The following is a 27,834-nucleotide window of genomic DNA, read 5'->3' as shown; positions in this document are numbered from 1 at the left end:
GAGTTTGAATATTTATGGTTATGTCAGTGAAATCAAGAGTATGTTGTGCTCCTTCTGGCTCCGTTGTTTCTGAGTTCTATAGGATAGGCCACGCCAGTTTTTGGCATTAATTTTAAGATAAATTCTTAAACATGTTTCAATATGCCAATACTTAAACAGAAAACAGAAATTATGAGTAAATTGAAAACCTTACTTTTTAACTTATCACTGACAAAAATTGTTTAAAAACTTAGAAATAAAATTCTTTCCTGTCTGTGCTGTCTGTTATTCACACAAATATACAAAAATATGGGTTAACCCCTTCGCTAAATTTAGTAATTTGTTTGTGTGCTGGCTGTCAATCAGTTTAGGAATTCAGACCCGGTTTTGTATTCAGAATAATTTAAAATACAAAACCGCATCCGATGTCCGTAACTAACTGACAGGCAGGTTACATATAATCGACGGTTTTTCTGTTCGAGCTACCACCGAGTGGATGAAGCCGCTGAAAGCTCTAATACTGCAAATGCTATTTCGATTTTTGTATTGTACCGCATGTCACATCGTTAAATTCTTTTTCTATTTGTACCAGAGTTTCGCTGTAGTTGAGCTGACAGTTTTCGTTGACAGCTGTAATGGAAAATGATTATGCGTTAATAGGAAGGTTAATTTTTTAAACAAAATGAAACTATCTAATCGAACAGGAAAAAATAGAAATGCGAAAAAGGTAAAAACCACAAAAGTTGTCTAAACTTTAATGCATGTGTATTTATTTACCGAAATTTTTTCTTAAATTTAAAATTATTTCCACTATTTGAAGATGCATTGTGTATCAGCGAAGCAAATTAAATATTAGCTGGAAAAAATCCCTGCTAATGATTTTTCCCTTGCTTTCGTCAACCATTGCAGGCAGTAGGTACCTACGTCAGAAGCATACGCTTCATCGCCAGCCTTATCACCAGAAGCCAATAAAAAATCTTATCCTGACCGGTCACGTTTAATTTATGAATAATTCGCTACGTGAGCGGAATCACAATTAGCCATTACTACTGCAATCTCGCACTGCGTCCGGGGCGGTGCGGCGGCACAATCGGCAACCGGCAGGAAGAAAAAGTCTAAATTATTCCGTCTGGCAGTCAAATAGTGAATCCGCACCGGTTAACCGGAGCACCACCGGCCAGAAATGGGGGAGACCTTGGGATCCGCTTCGCTCAGACAACTCCGGTTCTGTAGTGCAGTAAAGTGGAAAAGTTTTTTTTCCTTTTTTTACGTCCTTTGAATGATGATAGTTTGGGAATCCTTGCCAGTGACCAGTCGCTTGTCACATTGTGACAACCTGTTTCGGAGTCTGCGGCTACGGCTGGAAAGTAAATAGTGAGTTGAGCTTCAGACTGGCTAAAAATTAGCATATTAATTAAATTATTAACTCAACTTGCACGCTCGTTGAGTAAGGCTTCTGAAGGAGTACATTTTACATTTTTATTTGATTGTAATAATACAGAGACCGTTTGGGCTACAATGGAAGGGTCATAGCGTCGAATTTTAAGTGAGAACTAGCGGGAATTTGAGACTGTTGTCGCAGGTTGAACCAATTTAATAGCAAGACAAATGTTTTTGCAGTTTAGTTTGGTGGTTGGTTTAATGGTTGAAAGCATATATATTGTCCGCGTAGACGAAGTTATTCAGCTCAGTAACTAGAAATGGTTTTTGTGTGATAAAAATTCCAACTCAGTTTTACATCACAACACAGTGAAGTTAAGGGTCAAGCATAGAGTGTAAAATTATGCTTAAGCCAATGCCACCAGGGAAATTTTTCTGAGAAAAAAAAATTATGCGAAAAGTTTTTCACCCACTCGTTCATTCGCGTTCTGCGCTGGAATTAATTTATCGTTGAGAAGTAATTTTAAAGGCTATATGTGTGCGCACATCTCATAACGTGGTCGCTGTGATGCTCCTCCATTTACGGCGAAAGGATGGTTTTGGTCTGATTTTACTGCTTCTTTTTTCTATAGCAGTGGAATTTTGTCGTTTAGTTCCCCTTAGAGAGCAGCAGGATTTGGCTTGATGGACGGATTTACAATTTTTGAGTGACTCCAAGAGTTAATTCTAGTAGATTTGTTTTGTAAAAATGTAATAATTCAGGGGTTTATGATGAAGTAATTCTGAAATGATGCCGCTAAGAACGAACTTAAATAACACTAATTTATCGAATCAAGATCTAGAAAAACAACAACACAAAAGATATAAAGAAAGAGAAAAATGAAAACACTATGTAACTATTGTCAGTAAAGAAAAGAACTATTACTAACGTGGTACCCTATTATTCCTTCGATTAAAATCTCAAACTGGGCAAAAAGCCATCAACAACTAGCACTTGCCCACAATCTGCTTCTGAAATGACTTGCTACTCTGTAAGGGGGAGGGGGATGTAGCGCCCTTACCCCGCGCATAACGTAGATTTACCGCACAGTAGTATTGACACAGGTTTTCGTCATTTTTTTGAGACAGCAGAATACTCAATACTCATACTCCCTTTACGTTTACTATTTTTCACAACTGCAGCGCGGCAGTGGAGTGTTTTTGTTTACGGCAGCGAGCCACCCTATACGCTTCCTAATATACCAAGTAGAATCCTAGACGATAGAGCCTTAGCTTTAGATAAATTAGTGTTAATACCGAGCGTTTTTGGAGGAACGGAATGAAAGAAAATGTCTGCTGGTAGCCTGCCGGAAGCTCACATAATTTTGCAACGGAACTGTTGTTTTACGTCAGGATAACAATTGAGATATCGTCTACGGTTGTGACTTTAGATGGGTTGAACCAACGATGACGGACTGTCAAATATTTTATTCTGCATAGCGTGAGAATTTATAATTCGGGGAGCGCGACTGCACAGCACGTATTGCAGTAGTGACCCATGAGGCCATTGGTACCCAAAAGGGGGTTCCACAACGTGCTGTTAGGATCCCAATAGAGATTCTGGTAACGAGAAGACTCATCGAGGTGAGTCTTCCATGCCCATGGATGTTGGCAGTCTGGCGGTGCCAGGTTTAGTGGAACCAAAAAAGTGGTCTCCACAAGTAGCCCAGGAAACTCCGGTAAGATCCGTGGGAAAGGCGAGACCACACGGAGGCCCAACCCTCGATCCACAGCGAGTTCGGGCACTGGTAGTAAGAAAACTGCGGTTGGAGGTTTCGTCTCTCTCAAATACCAGTGAGCCCCTGTTCCTGTGCCTGTTTTTCATATAGCTTTGTGGAAATTAAAAAATTCATGCGCTGGATGTCTTTATAGTATTAACTAGTTGAGCCCGAATCTTACGATCCGGAAAATATAAATTTCTGTTCAGAATTCAGAAAACTGCGAATACATTCTATTGGCCATTGTTTGCGAAGATGTTTAATCTTTGTATTATTCTAAGATGTTGTACATAAAAGAGTCATAGCAGGAAATTGAAGCGAATAGTTTTTATGCTCGAATTGGATTTTATTCAACTGAATAAAAACATTATCTCCACTGTGCTGAATCTATAGGTGGGCAAAATGGCTCTTTTGTGTTCATTGTCATTTTATAAAATTTTGTGACTAGGTCCGGTCTGATTTAACACTGACCATATGATATCGTGACAAGCAATCGAGTTGAGCAGGCGAGTCGAGCAGTCAAACCAAGCAGTCCAGTCGAACAGTTTAATTGAGTAGTTGAGTCGGGCAGTCGTGTCGAGTCGAGCAGTTGAGTCGGGTAGTCCAGTCGAGCAGCTGAATCGAGCTGTCAAATCAAACAGTTTAGTCAAGCCGTTAAGTCGAGCAGTCCAGTCGAACAGTTTAATCGAGTAGTTCAGTCCAGTAGTCCAGTCGACTAATCCAGTCGAACAGTTTAATCGAGCAGTTGAGTCGAGCAGTCGAGTCGAATCGAGCAGTTGAGTCGAGTCGAATCGCGTAGTCAGGTCAAATCGAGCAGTTGAGTCGAGTCGAGCAGTTAAATTGAGCAGTTAAGTCGCTCAGTACAGTCGAACAGTTTAATAGAGCAATTCAGTCGAGTAGTCGAGTCGAATCAAGCAATCGAGTCGAGTCGAATCGAGTAGTCGAGCCAAGTCGAGCAGTTGAGTCAAGTCGAGCAGTTGAGTCAAGTCGAGTAGTCCAGTCGAGCAGTCGAATCGAACAGTCCAGTCGAGCAGTTCAATCGTGTAGTTATGACGAGAAGTCGGGTCGAGTAGTAAATCAAGCAAATGTGTCAAGTAGTTGCATCGAGTAGTTACATCGAGTAGTCCACTCGAGTGTTCAGTCGAGCAGTCAAGTCGATCTGTCTAATCAAGTAGTTGAGTTGATCAGTCGAATCGAACAGCTCAGTCGAGCAGTTCAGTTAAGCAGTCCAGTCGAGCAATAAAATCAAGCTGTCTAATCGACCAGTCCAGTTGAGCAGTCTAGTCAACCAGTTGAGCAATCGAGCAGTCCAGCAGTAGACCAGGTGCCTGAGAATACAACCCACTGCTACGAAAGCATGACGTACTGTCAAGGATATGTTTTTAGTTACCGATAGCTCTCTGTTTTTCGATACAGACAAGTCTCTTAAATAAATAGATAGATTATATTTCGTTTAACATTTGCATTTGAAGTTTAATAAAACTCAAGTCAACTATTAACGCTAAATAATCCCTAAACAATTTTAATTAAATCCTTAGACTTAATTCAGTCAGGCAACCTGACTCCTATAATCTTCTAGCTCTGCATCCAATTCTTCTTTAGTCTTAGAAGGTGCGAACGCACGCCTACACGGGTAGAAATCTTATCTCCAAAATGAACAAAATGACTCATGATTTCAGGTTTCTAGCTTATGTTTTATGAAAATACACCATGAATAATAATCATGATATCATGAACTTCTTGCAGTACAACACAACGCAAGATCATGAACTATTATATATGATTCTGAGCTTCCTCATACCGTAGTTCAGTCATGATTTGACAGTAATTTAAACTTCATGATTTCATGATTTTATTCATGGTATCGGAATCAGATTTCTTTCCGTGTATTTCTAGTGACCCGTTGTCCGTTTGATGTAGCTTGATTCTCAAAGTTATCTCGCGTTCGGGATCTGTGGACCTCTTCCACATATACATCCAATTCTCTGTCCAGCTCTTCTTTGGTTTTGGCCGGTGCAAAATTGTTAGAATCCGCCCGCCGTAGAGGTTGGTTTGCCATGGGCCTAGCTCCGAGTCGATCAAATACGCTTCCACTATTCCTTCGGCCTCGAACGAATATTATTATGATGCCTGTCCAACTGATGAAGTCATTGGTCCTCCGAAATAACCCGAGTGTCGTTAGGCCTGCGTCGTTCCCTGGACATGGTTGAAAAGCGGTCGTTCGAAGAGACACAGGTCGATTCTATGGCTTCTAAAATTGTTCTGCTGGAGACGATGATGTCTTTACTAGCGATGTTCTTGATGATGTCTTAACTAGCGACTTGTGACTGTGCAACTCCGGTGAATGGCTTTAAATACGCTAATCGCGTAGCATTCTCTTCGTCTACCTGACCACTAATCACTGATTACCCATGGAATGTTGCGAGAAAATCCGAGTACCTATGACTTTGTACACATAGCTTGGTATCTTCATAATTCATCCATTCTGTCTACCTACAAAATACCTACGTACTAGCCTTTGTTCGTAAATTGTTGTTTTTGATATTTTGTTGTTGTTGATTTTTCTAAACGCTCTACCGTGCCGTATCGAAATCCGTACACCTAAGAACTAGACAATTTTAAATGGTCAATATAAAATTATGATATTGTAATAAGCAATTCGTCATGTTTTCTTTTGACAGTATAATGCTTATTTTAAAGTTATTTGGAATAACAGGAAGCTAAAATTAATCCTAGTTATAAAAAAATCGAGATCAAAATGTGCAGCTCTTGATTCAAAATCCGTACACTTTTTTATGCCTGATTCAAAATCCGTACACCATGTTAAAAATCAATTAAAGTCCGCATAATTTTGAATCTAAATCCGTGGAAGCTTGATCGAAATGAGTTTAAAGTTTGTGGCTAAGGTGTTTTTCTTTATTTGACTAATTGCTTTATAAAATATGCTTTTCTCGATAATTGACGCATTGTATTTTAGTCCTGTTCATCTAAGAGTCGTTCACACGCACAGTAGGAACACAAGGAATCAATCTTTTTGTTTTTAAGCCAAATTATGGGTAATTGTTCATTTTCTGTCGGAAAGTTAATTTTTTTATATTATTTATATTATTATCTTCAACTTTGAGTTGTACAGACAATTTGTTTTAGTCTAATAGTTGTATCCTACGCTTATAAATAGTTTTGCTAATGTCGAAATCGTACACTTCACTAGTATCATTGAAGACACGGCAGCACATGGCCCACGGTTCGTTGTACCCGTAGTTTGTACGATGAGAAGGCTGCCACAGAAGGGAATGATTCCGGAGTTGCCTTCGGGGGACACGGATGTTCACTTGGTTTAAAAGAGAGCTGCAATCAACATCTCCGTTTAGTAGTCCGAAAACAAAAAGTCTTTGCAATAATTTCCGTCTCGCAGCTAACGAATGCAGGTCGATCAGTTTACAGCGTTCCCCATAGGCTGGTAGATTTATAGGATCATCCCAGGGCAGAAAACGCAGAGCGTATCTCAGGAAATTTTTTTGGATAGCCTCTAATCTATTGATATGCACAGCATGGTATGGAGCCCATACAACAACGAAAAAATATCAGGTTTAGTACTGATTAAATATTGCCTCTATCCATGGGACCACCCACTTGTAACAAAACCTCGCTTTTGTTAAATGTTCTTACATTCTTTTCCTTATGCCTCAGGAAATATTAGGCTTAGAAACAAACTTTTTTAACATTTTAGAGTAAATTAACTTCACTTATAAACAATATATAACATTTTTTCTTGGTTTTTGTTGCAAATTATACGGAAAGCTGAAAAATTGCAGAAGAGACTCCGGTATTTCGAGAGTAGGGGCATTAGGGGCATAATGAGCACCCTAACTTGTTGGTTGATTTAAGCACCCAAAATGACTGAATTTTTAAAGTGTCGCCATTGCAAAACATACATTCACTATCGATAATCAAAGGTATACTGTTAACAAATTGAAAAATAATTCACATGATGACGAAAATTGCAATTTAAATTCATGCTTCCAAAACTAAAAATCGGGCAGCGTGTGGGGCACAATGAGCACCCCCTGGGGCATAATGAGCACCCTTATAAACACATGCTTGAAGGGTGTATGTAAGTACAACAACCACACACACATACACACACACTCACACACATGCATAATCACATACATACACACATACATGCACATATACACATACACATAAACACCCATACATACACAAACATAAAACGTGTAAAAACGTCGAAAGTTTTATTGACCGCAAGCCGCGTAAAGCCAATTGAGCCGCGGAGGTTGCTTCTGGAGCACACAAAGAATGTTTCGGGTGACGCTTAAGCTAGCTGTGTTTTAGTGTTGAAGACATATGCTTTCCCTCTGCCAGGTGATATACGAGGGTTCTGATTTCACGGGTAGTAATACCGTACCATCGAATCTCCATATACAAAATATGGACCACCAGCTCTTATTCTACAGCGGGAACGAAAAAAGTTTTGAAGGTTTTGAATCAATTTGGTCCACCTCCTGCCCCGAGATTGCCCTTTCGTATGGCCCCACATACCGAGCTAACGTCTGTCGCAAAATGCCTTGGTACTTGGCGACTTGTTTTGTGGATATTGCGTCTCACCTTATAGTGGTCAAGGCCGCTTGCAAGGCCTTTTTTGACCAATTATGTCTTCCGGATTCCCTTGGCATATTCATACCATCACTGTAAATAAGCACTGAAGCGATAAGCAAAGAAACTGTCAGGTTAGTTAATGCGACATAGTGCTCGTTTCACCCCACCTAAGGGTGCCCATTTCACCCACAGTCAAGTAGTTAAAGTAAAAATGGGTTTTTACACTAATTATAGTATAAAATCAAAACTTCAATGAAGGTGAAATTTGAGATACAATGTATACATCATGTTGCAGTGTGCACTTGATAGATTAAGATATTTATATGATCGTAAAAGCTTATTTGGTAGTGAACCAAAATTATAATTTTTTCATCGTCTGAGAACCTAGTTAAGTTTTTTAATATAACCCCATGTTTTAAAAGTAGAGATCACTCATTTTTTGATAAATTGACACTGTAGTACCTACAGCAGTGTTTCGCATGCCATATGATGTTACAAAATGCGTACTTTCGTAGAAAAGAGGGGTGCCCATTTCGCCCCGTGTGCTCATTATGCCCCTAATCCCCCTACCAATTCAATATAGTAGCTCTTATCGTAGTGACCGGAACTTAAACTATCTCGATGCTTTATTAATGGATTATTCACCATATATTATCGTAATTGGCATCTTCCAGTTTATCGACATATATTTAACTTTAGTTATTTCCATTTTGTTTGGCAAAACATAGAATAAAGTTGGATCGCTAAGGATACTGCACAGGTGTACGGATTTAGATTCAACTAGTAAAACTGAATCAAAATCCGTACAGTACTAATTATGATGAATAAATATTATTTCAATGCAATCATGAATGAAATTAAGCTATAGAACGATAAACACCTTTAGTTTAAATTGATTTTCGGGATTTTAAATAGGAAAATCACTTCAAGTACGCTTTACACCTCATTTTATTGGAAGTTATTTTCTTAGAAAATTGCTAACAACACAGCCAATTTAGAAGGAAATCTGATAGGCATTAACGTTTTAATTTTTATTACTTGTATTTCGTGGCCTGCTACCTATATTTTGACATTGACGTAATGCTAATAAACTACGGGTCTAGGCCTATTATTAATATTTTGAATTTAGACTGTTTAATACATATAATCAAGCAAATTGTATTAGGTGTACGGATTTCGAAGCTGTACGGATTTCGATACCGCATGGTATGCGATTTTGATTTACTGTTAAGGAACATTGGGGAAGTACAGTTATCGCAACATAATTTAAAGAGCGGTTATTCCAAGCGTATTGTACCGTATTACTGCGTTATGTATTCTGTGCACCACACTTTACTGTTGGATAATGCCTGTTGCATTAGTGGCATCGTACATGCAGATAGATGAGATTTAGAAAAAATATTCGCTCGGCTGGGTGTCTCCATGATTTTAAACAAGAGCGAACGCATGGTCTTTTTTGTCGAAACTCATCGAACGTGTTTGCAGCTAATAAGTTATTGACATTATTTATTCTGAAACTATATTGCACCAACATGTAAGAGATTTAGGAATAAGCTTAGTCTCTAAACAGATATTTATAGAACATTATAGAACTATTATAAATAAAGCAAAAAGAATGCTGCGCTTTATCAAATTTTTCAGTAACAATTTCAAAGATCCGTACGCTTTATATAAATTGTTTCCACATGCTGCAAGAATTTATTCAAAACTGTCGTCTTACTTATATGAAAAAGCGGTTAACGTAAAGTGACCACATTTTTTCTGCATGAATGCGGGACATATTTGCTAAAGCGGTTCTGCAGAAAAGTTCAGATCATTTATTAATGGGGCACTTCATTTTGGCGACAGCGGCGCTCCCAGTGGTCGTATATGCAAAGTTTTGGCAGCGTTTTGTTGTTTGTAAACAGTCCTGCTCGGTATGTTTTATTCCGCAGTTTAAAGCTAACATGGTTCCCAGATATTCATCCACAACAGGACATATAGTCTTAGTAACTGGCCCTTGAAAAACCAGAGTGAAAAAGAAGAGATATTCATCATGCAGGAGGTTCTCCTCCTCCTGCACAGTTACTTCCAAAATCCATCATCATCAACTCGGGAGCTGACAAAACTGACCGATTATGCTAAAAGAGCTGTGGTGTGAGTGATTAAAAAGTACAAAAAAACTCTTAAGGCTGCCCACAAAGCACAAACCAAGCTTTGGAATTGAACTCTTGATCGTCAACTGCAGTTGAAGGTTATTCGAGAAGTCAAGACTGATCCCAACATCGCGGATAGTGCTTCAGCGAAAAAAACTGAATACTAACCGCTGTACTATGCGGCGAATCTATCTCGGAATGGCTACAAGTATTACCGAGCAAGTAAAGAGCCCAATCAAACCCTCAAACAATAAACAATGGCTAGAATCTGGCCTCGTAAGCTGTACGACCGAGTGCTGAATAAACGCGATGAATGTGTCTGACTCGATGATGAATAAGTTTCAGAGAAACCAAGCCTACAAGTTCTTACTCGCAGTAAGGATCGCAGCAGACTCGAGTTTGGTTTTGGGGATAAGTTCGCGATAAAAAGTCATGACATGGCAAGGGATCTGTTCCTTTGGTTTCAGTTTGAAAACCAGTATTTGGTGACGGATAAGAATTCGGAGATACACAAAAGTAAGTGCCTCACTAAACGGATTTTACCCTTCATTAAGTCCCGTGATAAGCTGCTGCAATTACAGCAAGGCTTATGCTACAATGGTACAACGACAATGAACTTCAGTTCATCTCAAAAGAGCTGATTGCACCAAATTGTCCCGTATTGAAAAACTGGAGAATAATGAAGCGAAAGCTGAAGATAAAGAGAACAGTCACCAGCGACATTGGTCAATAGAAGAATTCGAGGTAACAATTGACCCAAACCGTGACTGAAAAGGTGTGGAGGAGCGGTATCAACAGTAAAGTGAAAGAATTTGTTTGAAATATCGATGATGTTTAAGTTTTTTCATGCAATACAACATAATTACCTACGTTTCATCTTTAGAAAGTGTTTCGGTAAAAAATTATTCAATGCGGGACACTTTCCGGGACGCTTAGTAATCCACTGTCCCGCATAATCCGGGACGTCTGGTCACCCTAAGTTAACGGCATATTTATGCTTGTGACGTGACACAGCAATTTTACAAGCGAGGAAGAATTGGCGACTGTTTGATCCGAAAATAGGTCTTCGGGTGTTTAATTTGTTGTTTTACAATAAGTTGCATGTATTTGTTCACATATTTTCGATTGTATTGCTGTCAAGTGTAAAATCTATACCTATAAAAAAGGATTTCTGTCTGTCTGTCCCTATGTTCCTTATAGAATCGAAAACTACTAAACCGATCGGAGTGAAAATTTGCATGTAGTGGTTTTTGGTGCCAGGGAAGGTTCTTATGATGGTTAGAGATCCCACCCCTCACTAAGAGCAATGAGCATCCCCCCATACAAATGAAACACAAATTTCCGCTCGGGAACTAATCAAGCAAATGGAACCAAATTTGACATGTGGGTGTTTTTGGAGACAATAATTTTTTCTATGGTGAATTGAGACCCCTCCCCTCTTTAGGAGGGGAATAATGACCCCACTCCCTTTTAAGAGGGGGGGCTTCCATACAAATGAAATACAAATTTCCTCATAACTCGAGAAGTAATCAAGCAAATGGAATCAAATTTGGCATGTGGGGGGTTTTGGAAGCAGTAATTTTTTTAATGATGGATTGAGACCCTTCACCCCTGTGGTAGGGGGATAAGGACTCTCATACAAATAAAACAGAAATTTTATACTCTTTCATAAAACATTAATGAATAGCAAGATCACTAAAAACTACCATTAGTAACATTAAATAATTCAGCGCGAGACGGCCACAGGCCGCAAGTGTTGCAGGCGACCTCCCTTCGAAAACGCCGCCCACTGCGGGGGCAGCCCCTCGTAGAGTTCACCTCTATCTAGGTTTATTTATTTTCCTAGATCTACTGACCTTTACTACTTTCCTTCAGTTGCGTCGCCCCTGCGAAATGGTACTTTCTACGAAAAGATTTTCCGTGAAATGGTACATCCCGCGTAAGGTTGCTCGCGAAATGGTATTCTGCGAAACTCTATATTCCGCGTTATGGTCAACCGAGAATTGGTGTTCCGCACAATGGTATTCGGCGAAATGGTTTGTAATGATGGCGAATATTTAAATGCTATCCGCTTTATTTTATCAGGCTAAGCAATGGGGGGGAGTTGTTTTCTATTTTACTGTGAGGAAAATTTGTATATTAAAATACCCATGAACTCCCCAGAAACTTGCAAAACTCAAGGTTGTGACAAAGGTCATCCGAGATTCACGATTTATGTACAACACAGTTTAATTTGTGGCAATACGAAGTTTGTCGGGTCAGCTAGTAACTGATAAATAGAGCGTCAAGAAAATCAATTAGGCAATTCCGAATATTTTATAAAGTTTTTGTCCTTCCGATGGAAGCAAGGGGGGGGGGGGGTTAACAAAGAGAATTTTTTATTCTAACGAAAAATATGCGAAAAATATATAACCGAAAAATATTTTACGCATTTTTACTTAATACTTAAACTTAAAAATCAAATCTATTCTTGCTTTTCATATGTACGTTAACATTATTTTTCATTAAATCTACGAAAAGAGACACAAAATCAAAAAAAATTTTTTTCACCGATTTTCGGAAATTCCATTGTTTGAATTTTCATTTCTGCTTTGTGTTAGAAGCGTTCCGTGCACTTATTTTTAGAGTTCTTTAGGCTGCAGAATCCACAGACAATTGATTTTATAAAAAAATGACATATCCTACAAATTATTTTTTTGCCCCCCGATTTTTCAAGCCATTTTCAAAGGGGGGAGGCAATGGCCTTAATGTGCAGAGGACGTTAGCTAATTGATGATTTTTTAACTGTTTTAATTTTAACTCGTTGTTTGTATGGTTAGTTGAAAGGCAATTATATTTCAAATCAACTTATCAGCCAGTTACCTAATATTTACTAGTGTTACAAGTTACACAAAAACTTAAACTCACACAAACTGATTAAACTGTTCGTGAAACTATAAACTTTAAGAAACAGATAAAACTGATATACAGAGCACGCACAGTTAGGAAATTTAAACTGTTTGTATAAAATTTATAGGAATGTTCCAGAGCATTTATTATGATACGGTAAATATAAAATTTGCGTGACAAACATTTGCAAAATGTCAAGCTTTGTCGAATCGAACCTGCAGTCGTAGACCTAGGTGAGACCTTCGTTTGTGCATCGTGCCCCTAGGCTACTGTTTTATAAAATATTACCAGAGGGTTCGCGACAAAAAAGGTTGGGAACCGCTGACCTAGTTAATTACCGAAACATTGACATGATTAATTTCTATAGATTTGTAATTGACCGTCCTGTTGCATTTCGTGTAATTCATGGAACGCTTCATATATCTTTTTAACAGCTATTCAAACATCTTTACTAATTGGCTTATTCGGGGAATAAACTTGCACATATTTATGCGGGAAATTTTTTTATTGTATTGTGTTATATGAAATACATGTATACATACATAAAATATTTTTCAGGGTACAGAGATTTCGTTCCTTTTGTACTTATTGGCGATATTACTTATTCAACAGATAGCTCACAAGCATCACACTAAACCAAGTGAATACTGAACTTTATTATCATCCTATTGCTATCGCACAAGATCGCCATAAGGTTGATCGTAAAAAGTCTTTCACTCGTCATTCGCGACGAGCGCTGACTATGAAGAAAGGCAAAGCCATAACTTTGACATCTATGCAATGCATCTCGAACATCGTTTTACCTCCTTCATACCGCTACCGATTCTCCACTCTGGAATGTGGTATTGATCCATCTGCCAATTCGCTCACCGACTATCGGCTACTATCGCGCAGCAAACCTTATCCCAAATTTGCTCAAACCCATCCGAATGCAAATGAAACGGAACTCCTCACCCCAATTGCAATGGCCGAACCTCAACTCAACCCCCAATTTTTGGACAATTCATCAGAAGCTTTCCGTACGCTTCTCATCTTCCCACGCACAGCCAAGTGCGCGCCTGTGCCAAATACATAATAAAATGACGAAGCATTGCTTTTCGGCGCGGTGTTTGAGCTGTGTGTAATTTGCAACCATCCTGCCAAACTGTTCACAGTGGCCAGGAAAGGACGAAAACACTACTACAGCGTGCATACGCCCAGGACCAGAACCATCATGGCATGACAACACAACGACGCAGACCTTTCTTCTTGGTCATAAAAGGCGAGTGATTGCTAGCTGGTAAAAAATTTAAAACTCTATTATCCACTTCTCAACCGGGCGCGCCTTTCGGTCTGTTTTTTCCTGGTTGCAAATTTTCGGCACCAATCCAGCCCCGGCCAACTTTTACGTGTTCGTCCGACAACTGCACAACAACAACAACGACGACGACGAAGCGGCCTGCCTACGATGAGGCTTGCTGATTTTGCTTCATTTTTTATCGGGTTATTTGCGGCACAAAGACGTCTCGTTGATGATGCTGAACCTGCCCGTTATCCCCTTCGGTACAAACGAAACGCTCCAGCCGAGCCGGGCGGCCGAACTCGGATAGATGGATGGGTGGTGGATGGGCCTCGCCGGGGATGACTTTTTCCCGCCTGATTGAGCTGTAACTTTGAAGCAACCAGCGAAGCAGATTTTGGTACTTATTGTTCGACATGATTAAGTTGGTGCTGATGGCGATGGAAAAAAAACTGTATTGATGTTGCCGGGTGCAAAGTGGGTGATATTAAAGTTGTTTCGCACTGGAGTGATAAATCGTTGCATAAGCCATTACGGTATTTTTTTGCAAAAATGTAATCCTTCACGTGGGTATTGCGGTCAGGTATGAATCTTTTATTAATGGAAATATTGTTTTAATGTACGGTTGAGCCTTGTGCATTAAAAAAGGCGGTTGTCTACATGTGAGATGATGCTAAATTAATGCCTTCATTTATAGATTTATAGATAATTTAAAATACATCATGGAATAATAAATTAAATATTCGATATCATGGTTTGCAACAAATAAATCATAAAAAATACGAGAGGAAAACAAGATTTATTTTAAGTTGTAAAATATTATCCAATGTAAAAATCGAATTACAATCGTAGCTTTAAAATATGATGAAAACGTTTAACGTTTCACAATATGTCATACTTCATAACAATCAGCACTGACGTACCTAGACATAAACAGATGGTGGGGCACCGATCTTTCAAAAGTATGTTATGACCAAGAAAAATCAAGTAAATAATCGTAGGATGGCGAATTTATTTTTACGTAATTAATTTACTTATCGCAAAAAATATAACGTATATAGATTAAAAACACGATAACAGAAGAATTAAATGAAGAACATTTTCTTTTACTCATATTTCACTAATCGGTTACAAACTGAAAATATGTGCCAGCCTGGGCCCACCAGTTGACTCGAATTTGGATTTGAAACTAAATTTGAAATTGAACTTGACATTAAATTAGAATATGGATTTGAATTTGAACTTGAATCTAGGGCGAACTAGCCTACGGCTGAAAACCCCATGATCAAAAGAGCTACTACCACTTAAATTTGAATTCAACTTCGACTTCAATTTTTATTTGGAATTGTGCTTAAAACTGAACTGGAAATTGTACTTGAAATTGGACTTAACATTAGACATGAAGCAAAGCTTGAATTGAGAATTGAAATAGGACATAAAATTGCACTAGAAATTAAAACTGAAATTGGTCTTCATTGGAACAAAAACTTCACTTGAAATTGGAATTAAAATCGGAATTAAATTAGCATTGAAATTTGATCTAAAATGGGACAAGAAGTTGGACTTAAATTGAACTTGAAGTTGGACTTAAATTAGGCTTGATATCACTGTTGAAAATGGAATTAAACTAGACTTGAAATTGGACTCATGTTGAACCTATAATTGGACATAATGGAGTTGAAACTGGATTTCAAATTAAACTTAAGATGGGACATGAAATTGCATATCAAATCGGACTTGTAATTGGAATTAAATTAAATTTGAAGTTGTGCTTAAAATGGAACACTGAGTTGGACTCATATTGAACTTGAAATCGGACATGAAATCAGACTTGACATCGGACTTAAAATGGGACGTGAAATTGGACTCTAAATCAAATTTGCACTACTTAAAATTAGAGTTTAGAAGGGATTTTTGTTTGAAAATGGCATGCGATTGGACTTGAAATTGTACTCTACTGAAATTGAACACTGGGTTTGGGAGCTCACGATTTGGGAGGAGAACAAGCTAACAGACGACTAAATGGAAGAGCGATTTGTCATGTACAAAAAGGCTGATCCGCTCTACTGCTACAACTATCTGCAGCATAACGTTGGTGATCGCCGCCTACAATGTATTCTCCCACATTCTGTTATGACGGATGGCACCGATAGGACAGGATTTCGTAAGAAATTAGCAGGCGGGCTCCATTCGACTGATCTTGAAGAAATGTCGGAAGTACAGCGTACCCACGTATCGCATCCTTATTGATTTCAAAGCAGTATACGATACGATAGATCGAGACCAGCTATGGCAGATAATGCACGAACACGGTTTTCCGGATAAACTGACGCGACTAATCAGAGTTACATTGGACCGAGTGACGTGTCTCGTGCGCATCTCAGGGACACTCTCGACCTTGAGTCCCATCGAGACGCGGCGAGAGTTGAGACAAGCTGACGGCTTATCCTGCATGCTCTCGAGGGGGTGATTCGACGAGCGGACATCGAAACGAGAGGCTCGATTTCCACTTTCTTTGCAGATTACTTTGATATCATACTTACTTACTTACTTAGGTTGCTTGCCGTCCTAAGACAAAACCTCTTGAACAAAGTGTCTCCATGTGACTCGGTTGGGGGTTACCGCTCTCCAGTTCCTCGGACACCGAGTACTCTCCGCCAGATCTCGCTCCACCTGGTCTAACCATCTTGCTCGCGGCGCTCCTGGTCACCTTGTTCCTACCGGATTTGAGGCGAATACCATCTTTGCAGGGTGGTTATCCGGCAATCTGCAACATGCCCTACCCATCGTTTCCGTCCAGCTTTAGCCACCTTTTGGAAACTGGGTTCGCCTTAGAGCTGTGCGAGTTCATGGTTCATCCTTCGCCTCCATACTCCGTTCTCCTATATACGCCGCCGAAGATAGTTCTTAGCACTTGTCATTCGAAAACTCCGAGCACTCGCAGGTCCTCCTCGAGCATTGTCCATGTTTCATGCCCGTAGAGAACAACCGGTCTAATAAGCATCTTGTACAGGGTGCACTTTGTACGGAGACTTAGTTTGCTTGACCGCAATTGCTTGTGAAGCCCATAGTAAGCACGACTTCCGCTGATAATACACCTCCGAATCTCACGGTTGGTATCATTGTCCGCCGTACCAGTGACCCAAAGTAGACAAATTCGTCGACTAACCTAATTTAACCTAATTTTTTCTGCTTCGCGCTTTAGTCTGGTGTACTGTTCAGCCACCGCCACAGATGTTCAGTCGATAATATTCAGGTTATCGCCAAAGCAGACGAATGGCCTAAATCTGTTGAAGATCGTGCCCCGCGTATTGATATCCGCTCGGTTCATAACAACTTGAACCTGCTACCTGCTGAAAGACCATCACCTTGACGAAGCCCTCTGTGTGATTCGAATGAACTTGACAATCCACCAGAAATCTGAACACAGCACTGTGTACCATCCATCGTAGATTTAATCAGTTTGATGAGCTTTCTGTTGAAGCTGTTCTCGTCCATGAATTTCATAACTCTTTCCGGTCGTTGGTATCATATGCGGCTTTGAAGTCAACGAACAAATGATTGGCTCAATAACGGCATCGCCCAGTCGACATTCGAACCTATGACGACTTGTTTGTTACTTGTCGTATCCCGGAGCTAACTGGGCGGGCAAGCCCAGTTTAGAAATGTAAAACGGTATTGTAATGCAACCATAGCTGTCGGTGAATCCTTTGAATTTATCAATTTTAAAATCAATCTCACAAGCAAGACCATTCGAAATGACAAATATACAACCAAAGCTTCACATAGAACCATTGTCTGAGCGTTCAAATTGAATTGAATAATATATATCGAAGCTTTTCTTCTTTTTGCATCAATACGGCTAGTCCACGTGGGATACGTTACCCTTTTGTCATATGAATGTATGTTCCCTTAGCCGTTGTTATGTTTCGGAGGGCTTGTCTTTTTATGATTATGCTTAACTAAATGGCAGAAGAAATAAAACCAAATTCCTTTGATATGGAAAGTTGTCCGTCTAGCGTGAGTGAATCTCCCCAGACTTGCGTCGACGGGAAAGGTTTTCAATAGTCGTAGTAGAAAACTAGAGAAATTCTAAATCGGCCCCCCGAGCAGCCAGCCAAACGAGGATGCTGCAGCGAATCAAGGCAGATGTTTATCCTGTTTCTTACCTTCCGCCCGAGTCCAAAGTTGAGCCAGAACATTTTTAATAAAGTTTTATCAATTCCGAGCACGCTCTAGCTAAATGTTGGTATTTAAGGAGGGTATATTGCTTTGGCCTTTTGTTTCATTTCCGTGCTGGAAGATGTGTGCGCTTGCGGTCGAGTTTGATGCTCAAGTCGTGCAAATGTGGTGTTTTCACCAGTATTGTCCCAACCGGATGGTGATTATTATGAAACGGAAGCAAGAGCGGGATCCAATGTAGCTTTCTTGTCAAAAAAACAAATGAACTTTCTTAGATCAAGCAGGGAGGATTATTGTCCTATGTTTGGCAAACTTCGTTTATGATGAATAAAATTAAACTTTCTTCATAACAGACATAAATGAGCAAACGTTATGAAATCATATTTTTGGAAAATAATAGTGGTTTCAGTTGAATGTGACCATTCGGTTTGATTAGGAACGGATGCCAAAACTTTCATTTCTATTTTAATAAAATTGGTGTCTAATACCATTTCCTTCATATGACAGTTCGAAGCTTGCATATCCCTCAGAATAAAACTTTGACAACCATTCTAATCAACTCGCCCGTGTTTCTCTTCCTCAGGTTTACGAAATGTTTGTAGCCGGCTATCAGTTCCAGGTGCTCACACCACTGTTCACCGTCCATTGGGGCCTACAGAACAAAAAGAGCCGTCCAGCGTGGCGCGAGCGGCAGAACAATGTGAACCGCAAGTACTTCGAGATATTCAAGCGGGAAGTTTTTGCCCGATATCACAAGGATCCGTTGCGAATGTTGCTACCGAAAAAGGTGCAAAAACAGCATGGCGTCGGTGGAGGCATAGGCGCCGGTGCACTAGGAATTGGTGCAGTCGCGGCCGGGGCTGCAGCCGGGGATAACAACGGCTGATAGTAAGCGTCCGGCAATAGGCCGGCCGGTCGATATGACGCTAATGTATGACGTCATACAGGTAGTTAATGCGACACAAAATATCATTAACCCATTAGAGCAACCAAGGGAAGTAGTGTGTTGGGTAAAATCAATAACAACAATAGTAGCACGTGAATTCATGCTTCTCCTGCCAAATTAGTCTACGAAAGAATTGATTGGTATTATGCGCTTGATTAGTAACCTTTAGGGGCTTGACTTACAATACTCTATGCTATATATCCTTCGATGGTGTTATATTCGACGCTACTCTAATTATCCTACTTTGTACGATCGATTATCGTTTTGTCGGAGGTTGGTTTCGTTATCTGCTCAAAAGAGAAAAAAATACTAAAACAGGTCAATTGCAATATGCTTTCATGTTCATCATAATTCATTTAGATCGCGTTTAGATTAAGTACCCATGATGAAATAAGTGACTCGATTAGTTATGAGAACGGCACTAGCGAACAAATATTTGAGATGGAATTTACAATGCAGTGGTTTTAGTTGTTGAATATATCGTGAGAATCTGTATATATGGTCATTTTTAAACAAATGTATTTAGCGATCGAATAAATTCATGTTGTAATTTCCACAATGCAAAATTTTTACTGGTGATTGATGACCTCCTATTTAGGACACTTTTCTGTATAAAGTGGATAAAATATTTTATTGCATTACGACCTATATTTCTCATAGCTGGGTGGATTTCGAAATGTTCGGAGGCTGCGCCACTGTTAAATTACATAAATCCCAAATCTTCTCCAAACGTTCCTGTCATGCTCCCTAGTTTGCCTTGTATGCCCCTGCATAGAAGTTGAAAGAATTCAAATCAGGCGAAGCGGCAGGCCACTCTTTCGAAGAAATAAAATCCGAAAAATTGTCCTCACACCAAGCCTATGTAGCTTTCGCCTGATGAGACGGTGCAGAATCTTGTTGGAATTAGTATGTTGCATTGTTGTGGTACTTTTTGATTATAGAAAGTAAATGGCTCTTCAAAATATTATAGATGAGTATTTAGTGTTGATTTTAACACCGGGTTCAATGAACAGCAATGAAACCTTCAAATTTTTGGAGAAACATCCCCATACCATCACCCTGGAAGCATTCTGGAACCTTTGAACAGCCAGTTCATCCCGAGGAATATCAGAAAGATTTGTGCTGCATTTATCCGATCATTTTTTTTTTGGTTCTGGGAAACTCTGTAACATGAACATGTAACATGTTTCGTCCGAAAACAGAATTTCACCATCACCGTGCCGGTTGAGCAGGTGCCGACATTTTTCGACTCTTATATTCTTCTGTTTTTCAGTCAGGTCAATCAATCGAAGATCATCTTTCAAAATATTCTTCGTGGTTAACTGCGAAATTCCCACTTTTTTGGCCATCTTACGTCCAGACTACAGTGCATTTACGGCCAAATTTGGGAAGTATTTTCTAAGAACTGCTTTCCTTGTATCGGTACGAAACATGAATCTTTCGTTTATTCCGGATTTTTATGGCTTCTTGAAAATATCACATAATTGAAAATTTTTCTAAAACAAACTCATCATAAGTTCTCTTTTTGCGTCCATGATTACCACGACTGTTAAACGAAGGAAATTTCAAAACAAACTTGCAAGCTGTGTTGACATTGATTAACCCACTTCTTATTAAACACGTCCAAAAATAGTGACAGTTATTACTACTCACCCTAGAAACGTCTTCTCCGGGGTTTACTTTATTTGGGGGTTAGTCTGTTCGACCGCAATTGCTTATGAATCCCATACTAAGCATGACTCCTGCTGATATAGCGCCTCCGAATCGTACGGCTGGCCATTATCCGCCGTCAATAGTAAGCCAATCACCTCGCCGTCGTTTGACCTCGGACTCGGTTTTCTTCAGCCAGTATGTACTTTATTGTAGACGTACATATCATCGACTTAATCTTCCCTGTTTCACGTCTTAAAATGATTAGCCACCGCCACAAAAGTTCTACCGACAATGTCCATGTCATCGGGAAAGCAGACAAATGAACTAGATTTCTTCAGGATCATGCCTCGCGTGATTCATAACACCCTGCAGATCAACGGCGTTGATGAAATCATTCGTGCAATTCGAATGAACTCGACAATCCACTCGAAATCCGCACAGCACTGCATACGATCTATCGTAACCTTAATCCGTCTGATGAATTTCCCGAGCAAGTCGTTTCTCGTCCATAATATTCCATAACCTTTCGCGTTCGACAATATCATATGCAGCATTAATGTCGGTTATCAGATACTCCGTACGAACACTCTATTCATGGCCATCCACACGGAAAGTGGATCTAAAACGATCATAGACATAAGCATTCCTGCGTGAGCCGGAACAAACTCGACGGAGTAAAACGCCGCTCCTGCAAAAAAAAGATTTTCAAACTTTATGTACCTTTTTCTCGGAAACTAATCAACGTATTGGAACATTTTTCTTTTATTTCGTTGGTAGAAGTTTAGAAGAGTTTTATAACTTTTAAGCTTGTACGCGAAACACGACCAGAGAAAAGAGAAAAAGAGATTTTTTTTTATTTTTTCAAGGATCTTTTTTCTCTTTTTTCTTAAGCTGCGTTTCAATGCTACAACGTCAAACTTGAAGCTCTTCAGTACGTCGGAGAATAGTCGAGCAATGTAGCGAATCGAGTGAGAAGTCAACGATGCCTACTCACACGTGAAATAGTATGAGAAACATAGCTCTCAACGCTTACACCGCACACGCAGGCGTAAACGAAAAAGCCGCCGTTGCTGGGTGCAGACTTTCTGCTACCCACACACTCGCGCACCCGCATCCTCACATCGTCTTTCTACATAGCTTATTCGCGAGTTAAAAAACTTGTGAAGAGTTAGCTGCTCGTGAGGCTGGTGGCGCACTGGGTGGGATACAAATTTTGCATTACTTCTTCTTTTCTACAATTCTTCTTCTTTTCTTCTTCATTTTCGCCTTCGATTTTATTCACGGGTGGGAGTGCTGGCCGTCGCGAGTAATCGGTATCAGCAGCTCGGGCTGTTAGAATGAGTACGCGGGTGTGAGAAAATTATACCACACGAGTGTGGGCTTCACAACACTGTAGTCGAGTGCTCCCTTGGAGGCCCTAAAGAACATTGCACTATGGTAAATAAGTAAGTAAGTAAGTAATGCTGCCGACTTCAGAGGCCTGTGGTTCCAACTCTCTGCCTCGCCACAGGGGACCAACCAGCACATCACTGTTTGGAGTTCTATAGTTCTAAAGGTCACTGGCATTAGGACGGTTCAATTTTGAATTGGTTTTCTGCCTCTTTCGATTTCACAGAGAAGCCATCCTGGACCCTGATATTCCTTTATTCTTTACTTTATACTTTACTAGCTGACCCGACAAACTTCGTATTGCCACAAATTAAACTGTGTTGTACATGAATCGTGAATGTCGGATGGCCTTTGTCACAATCTCGAGTTTTGCAAGTTTCTAGGGAGTTCATGAGTGTTTTAATATACAAATTTTCCTCACAGTAAAGTAGAAAACAACTCCCCCCATTGCTTAGCCTGATAAAATAAAGCGGATAGCATTTAAATATTCGCCATCATTACAAATCTTTCGCCGAATAAAATTTTGCGGAACACCAATTCTCGGTTGACCATAACGCGGAATATAGAGTTTCGCAGAATATAATTTCGCGAAAAACCTTACGCGGGATGCACCATTTCACGGGGGGCTGCCCCCCGCAGTGGCCGGTTGAATCATCTAATGTTACTATTGATAGTTTTTGGTGGTCTTGTTATTGACTAATGTTTTATGAAAGAGTCTATAATTTCTCGAGTTCGATTAGTTTTTGAATTACGCAAAAATTTCTGTTTTATTTGTATAAGAGTTCTTATCCCGCTACCACAGGGGTAAGGGGTCTCAAACCATCAAAAAAAATTCCTGCCTCCAAAACCCCCCACATGCCAAATTTGGTTCCATTTGCTTGATTAGTTCTAGAGTTATAAGGATATTTGAATTTCATTCGAATCGGAGCCCCCCTCCATTATTGAAGGGGGAGGGGTCATAATTCCCCTCCTAAAGAGGGGAGGGATCTCAACTCACCATAGAAAAAAAAACTGAGAACTTTAGCAGTATTTTAATGCGGTTCTGCACGCTGCATTTGGAATCAGGTTTGACGTAAAAGATTGCAGTGAATTATTTTCGAGGACGTACAAGAAAAACAAAATGGCCGCTCTTGTTCAGAGTAGCCTACAGAGACTATAGATTACAGACGCGCCGAGACACTCAAAATCCGCTAAATTTTGAAACAAAGCGGAGGGTACCATCATAAATAAAGGTACCGTTCTGATTCAAACTTAGAACAGTCTCAAACTTTGAACTCTTCAGAATAAAATGCTCGTTAGTATCGATAATATGATAAAATATTATGCTTATTGTACATCAACGTGTTCGTCAGAATGTCCTCTATCCGGTGAGGCATGACAGTGAACTGTAGAACTCATTGTAAGAACTCAGCAGACGCTGGAAAAAAAGTAAGAACTCAGATTTTCACTTGGTTCGCTTACTCTTAGCGTTTCGTGCAAAAGTAGCTGTTTTTTCGTTTGCATTATTTTACTAATTTTAGAATGTTTACCTTCCAACTACGTAATTATTTTATAAGTGCAAGATATTTATGTGGTAAAGCATAGTTAAAATACAATATTTCATGCATTATTTCAATGATATTAGATAAATTAAAGTGTTGGAAGTTTGAATTACGTTTTGAGGAGTGATTCAAACTTCGAACAGCAATGAATAATATCCAGTTTTTCCGGGTTTTCCTTCGGGAAAATTAATTGTCTGCATTGATAAAGCTGTAGAAAGTAAACTTCCTTTAGATTTGGTTCATGGAATTCGAGAATATTAGCAATTAACTTCAAAAATATGAATTGAAACTAATTATTGTGTTAAAAATTAAAAATCAGAGGGGTTGTGCACAAGACACTACCGCATAGATGACGTAGGACTACGTAAGTCTATTTGTAGCGGTAGTAGGATGTATCCATGTATGTAATAATACGATTCTTCATGTATACAAGCTACTTACGTAACGTTTATCAAAGTAGTAACATTGCATACATTCAATCCTCAACCGATTTTGGAGTTATATTCATGAATTGAATGAATCTATTTTATTAATACGAAACCAAGTCACACTAAACCAAACAGTAAATAAATTTTTATGATTTGTTTCTACTTTGAATAGTGCTTTTCCTCTGGTAATCGGTAGACGGTACGTGCGAGTTTTCAAAAAGTTGAAAATTTTGCGCGACTTTTCTGCGGCTTACAAAAAAACACTGATAATAAAGCATTTACAACCTGCATACGTTTTGGAAGTCGCAGAAAATGTAGCCCGTGACAAGAAAACTTATTTCCGTCATTTGTTGGTCGTCCGCAATTCAACTTTCCCTCGTTGCCTGTGTTGGGCAAGAAAATATAATAAACTATAATAAAACTCTTCAATCGTTGTGTGGCCCTTAAAAGGACCGATTGTTTAATTATCATAACTCCAGCTTGCAATAAACTTATATTAACGCACCTAACTTAATTCTCTTTTCGGTAAATTGGAGTACCGATAACCGCAAACCAGGCACGGCTTGTTGCAACGGACCAACCGAAAAGCCTCACCACCAATGCGATCGACGAAACCGTTCATGTATGGTCCTGAGTCACGATGAAATACCATTCCAAGTGGCCAGCTGCAAGTGACGTTGGATGATTCTGGTCGTTTTGATGTCGTGAGCAGCATATTTCCTGTCAATTCCTGAACTTCTGCAGCCAGATATTCCTTCACGGCAGTGAAAGGAGTGCTCCAGCTCCAACACACGCTCAGTATACTTTCCTTCCCTCAGCAGCCGATGAATACGACCGACCGGGAACTGCAGACGTGCACGACTGCGTCACCGCTCGTATTGCCGTTGGTAGTACATCTCAATAAGGAATTTTCAAGCCAATTAGCAATCAACGAGAAAGGGTAGGATTCCATTTAATTCTCTTGTAACTTGTTGTATTCTTGTTATAGTAGAATTAAATTGAACTTTCCATTAACTTTCTCGGTGCATCCTGAATTGTACCAAGACTTGTTCGATAATAATTGGAAATTATTCCAACCAATCATAAAGCGACAATTTCTAGTACGACCGAGTCGGAGTTATTTTCAATTTTTTAATGACGCGCATTGAAAATCAATAGTTTTCTATATTTTCAATATTTTCCAAATCGATTTTCCGATCAATTGGTGTAAATATCTTGGAAATCTATAGAAAATTTACTGAATTATAAGCCGAAGCGTGAAAACGCATTTCCACTTTGATGACGTCATTCCCAACAACTAATCACGAAGCGAGAATTCTGGTAAAACATGGAATCATTATTTTCAATTTTTCAATAATTCAACATCAAGAATCCATAATTTTCTACATTTGGGCCAATTCTTAGAAGATTTTCCAATCGATTGGCGCAAGAATATTGAAAATCGATCGGGAAATCACCAAGCTATTAGCGTTGAAAACCTGACCACTTTTCGAGAAAGATTTTTTTGAATTACCCCCTATACCAGCTACCTTCCTGAAAGACGTAGTCCTGCGTCAAAAATGCCTATGAAAGCACCCACATGATAAATTTGGTTCCGTTTGCTTGATTAGTTCTGGAGTTATGAGGAAATTTGTATTTCATTTGTATGGGAGCCCCCCCTCCTTAAAAGGTAAGGGGTCCTAATTCATCATAAAAAAAATTCATGCCTCTAAAAACACCCACATGCCAAATTTGGTTCCACTTGATTAATTGATTCTCGAGTTATAAGGAAATTTGCATTTTATTGGTATGGGAGCCCCCCCCTCCTAAAGTGGGGAGGGGTCTCAATTCACCATAGAAAAAATTCTTGTCTCCAAAAACACCCACATGTCAAATTTTGTTCCATTTGCTTGATTAGTTCTGGAGTTATGCAGTAATTTGTGTTTCATTTGTATGGGAATGTCTTCGGTTGTCTTTTGCCGATGACCTTAAAAATGCTCGAATGAAAATAACCATAACCGAAGATAACAATTATTGTAATAGTAGGAAACAAAATACTGCAAAACGTTAAAATTTATTGTCAGAAAAGATAACCATACCGTCAAACTTTCAGGGTTTTAAGAGATTCTACCATAAAAATGACGGGTTACCAAATACCTTACCAATAAATAAATCTAGGTTTTCGCGAAAAAAATGTTCATTTACAGTAAATGTTATTGTCCTTTTATGGTAATTTTTTTTAACGAGAAATCCAAATAGTGTAGATGTACCGGTAATAGTGAATGTACCAGTAACAATGGAAACTTAGAAAAATTCATCATTTTTGCGGATTTTAGAATAATTTCGAGAGAATTTTATTTTCTATCGTCAGATATATATTTGTTATCACTTTTATCTAAAGTAGACAGTTTAAATTTAAGATGTAGGTGCAGAAATTACAAATTCATTTTAAGCAGATAAATAAGATGCAAATTCGTAACAAATTATAGAATTTTAATAAGCCTACGCTTTTTTGAAACGATGGCTCTACAATTGACAGTAAGGGACGGTAAGGGAAAGTAATGAAGAAGGATTTTTGAGAATGGAGGGGAAAGAGTGGCAAGGAAGGGGAGGTAATAGGTAGCTACGCTTAACAAATTGTCGTTGTGACTCCTACCTTTTGTCCAATGCTGGAAGGAGCATGGGTCGAACCAAGCTATAATCTGAGATTATAACCGGATTCGAAACCACAAGACCCGCCAGGGCATGTGGCTCGCTGGTACCCGTGTACCTATGAACCACAGAGGTTTCACAAAATATTAATATTTGCCTGACCGCATTTCAAGGTCATGACTAAACTCACGAGGTTTATTCAAAGCCTACTCTGTTATTACCTGCTGCTATGGTCATCGTGAGTGATTTTAGGTCGGTGAACAAAATACTACTATTGTAGGAACATTTTCCACTATTACAGGGACATTACCACTATTCTAGAAGCACAGACTAATATCAAGAAAAGCAACATTTTAGATCTATTGACGAACTGAATGGTGTGATTTTGGTATGTGCTTAAATTCAACATTATGGCATACCATGTTATCATATTGTACTATGTGAAACTGATTTTCAGAACAAATACTCAGTGTTGACTGCTGAGGTATGTGTTGAAAGTTTTCGGCTTTCACTCATTCAATTTTAGCTTTAACATATACTTGTTTTTTTAAGACTACACCTCTAATATAGTACATGACGAATAGTAGGTATTTGTACACTGGCCTTTGTTGCCCAAGGTAAAATAAATAGTACCATTTCAAACGAAAGTAAGTGTCAATTAAACCAATATTTCAAAGGTTTCTATCAGAAAAAATTCCAACCGTCCACAAAATAATGCTATCATCTCTCATCTCTCGAACAAAACTCACAATCGATAACAAACTGAATAATTTCTTGCCTGCTCACCGGAAGACTATAGCAGCAGGAGAATCGTTTGTCGAAACGTTCCGAACTGTTTTTAGCCTGCGGCAGGTCCTTCCTAGATGTGTCACGTCCAACCTACCTATCCATGCAGGGGATATTTCATCGTAACTGATAGACCACAAACTCATCTTTAGCTAGTGCGCATGCAATTAAAAGCGGCAGGAAATTCGAATTTCTCGAATAATTGGTTCTTCTTCTGTTACGCATATACGCTCTGTCCA

General features: G+C 39.2%; 1 protein-coding gene across 1 annotated transcript in view; it reads left to right on the top strand.

Moving 5' to 3' along the window:
• LOC128735472 (beta-1,4-glucuronyltransferase 1) overlaps nucleotides 1-19,107 on the top strand; it is a gene marked incomplete at its 5' end in the record, with an annotated part of 36,025 nt that extends 16,918 nt beyond the window's left edge. Inside the window, one exon of the mRNA XM_053829955.1 lies at nucleotides 18,805-19,107. Within this exon, the coding sequence (XP_053685930.1) occupies nucleotides 18,805-19,107 (303 nt within the window). The remainder of the gene's footprint in view (nucleotides 1-18,804) is intronic.
• Between the last annotated feature and the right edge of the window lie 8,727 nt (nucleotides 19,108-27,834).

The sequence above is a fragment of the Sabethes cyaneus genome, chromosome 2 (genome assembly GCF_943734655.1).
Source record: "Sabethes cyaneus chromosome 2, idSabCyanKW18_F2, whole genome shotgun sequence".
In the NCBI taxonomy this organism is placed as follows: domain Eukaryota; kingdom Metazoa; phylum Arthropoda; class Insecta; order Diptera; family Culicidae; genus Sabethes; species Sabethes cyaneus.
This window is presented reverse-complemented; position numbering and strand designations above follow the sequence as displayed.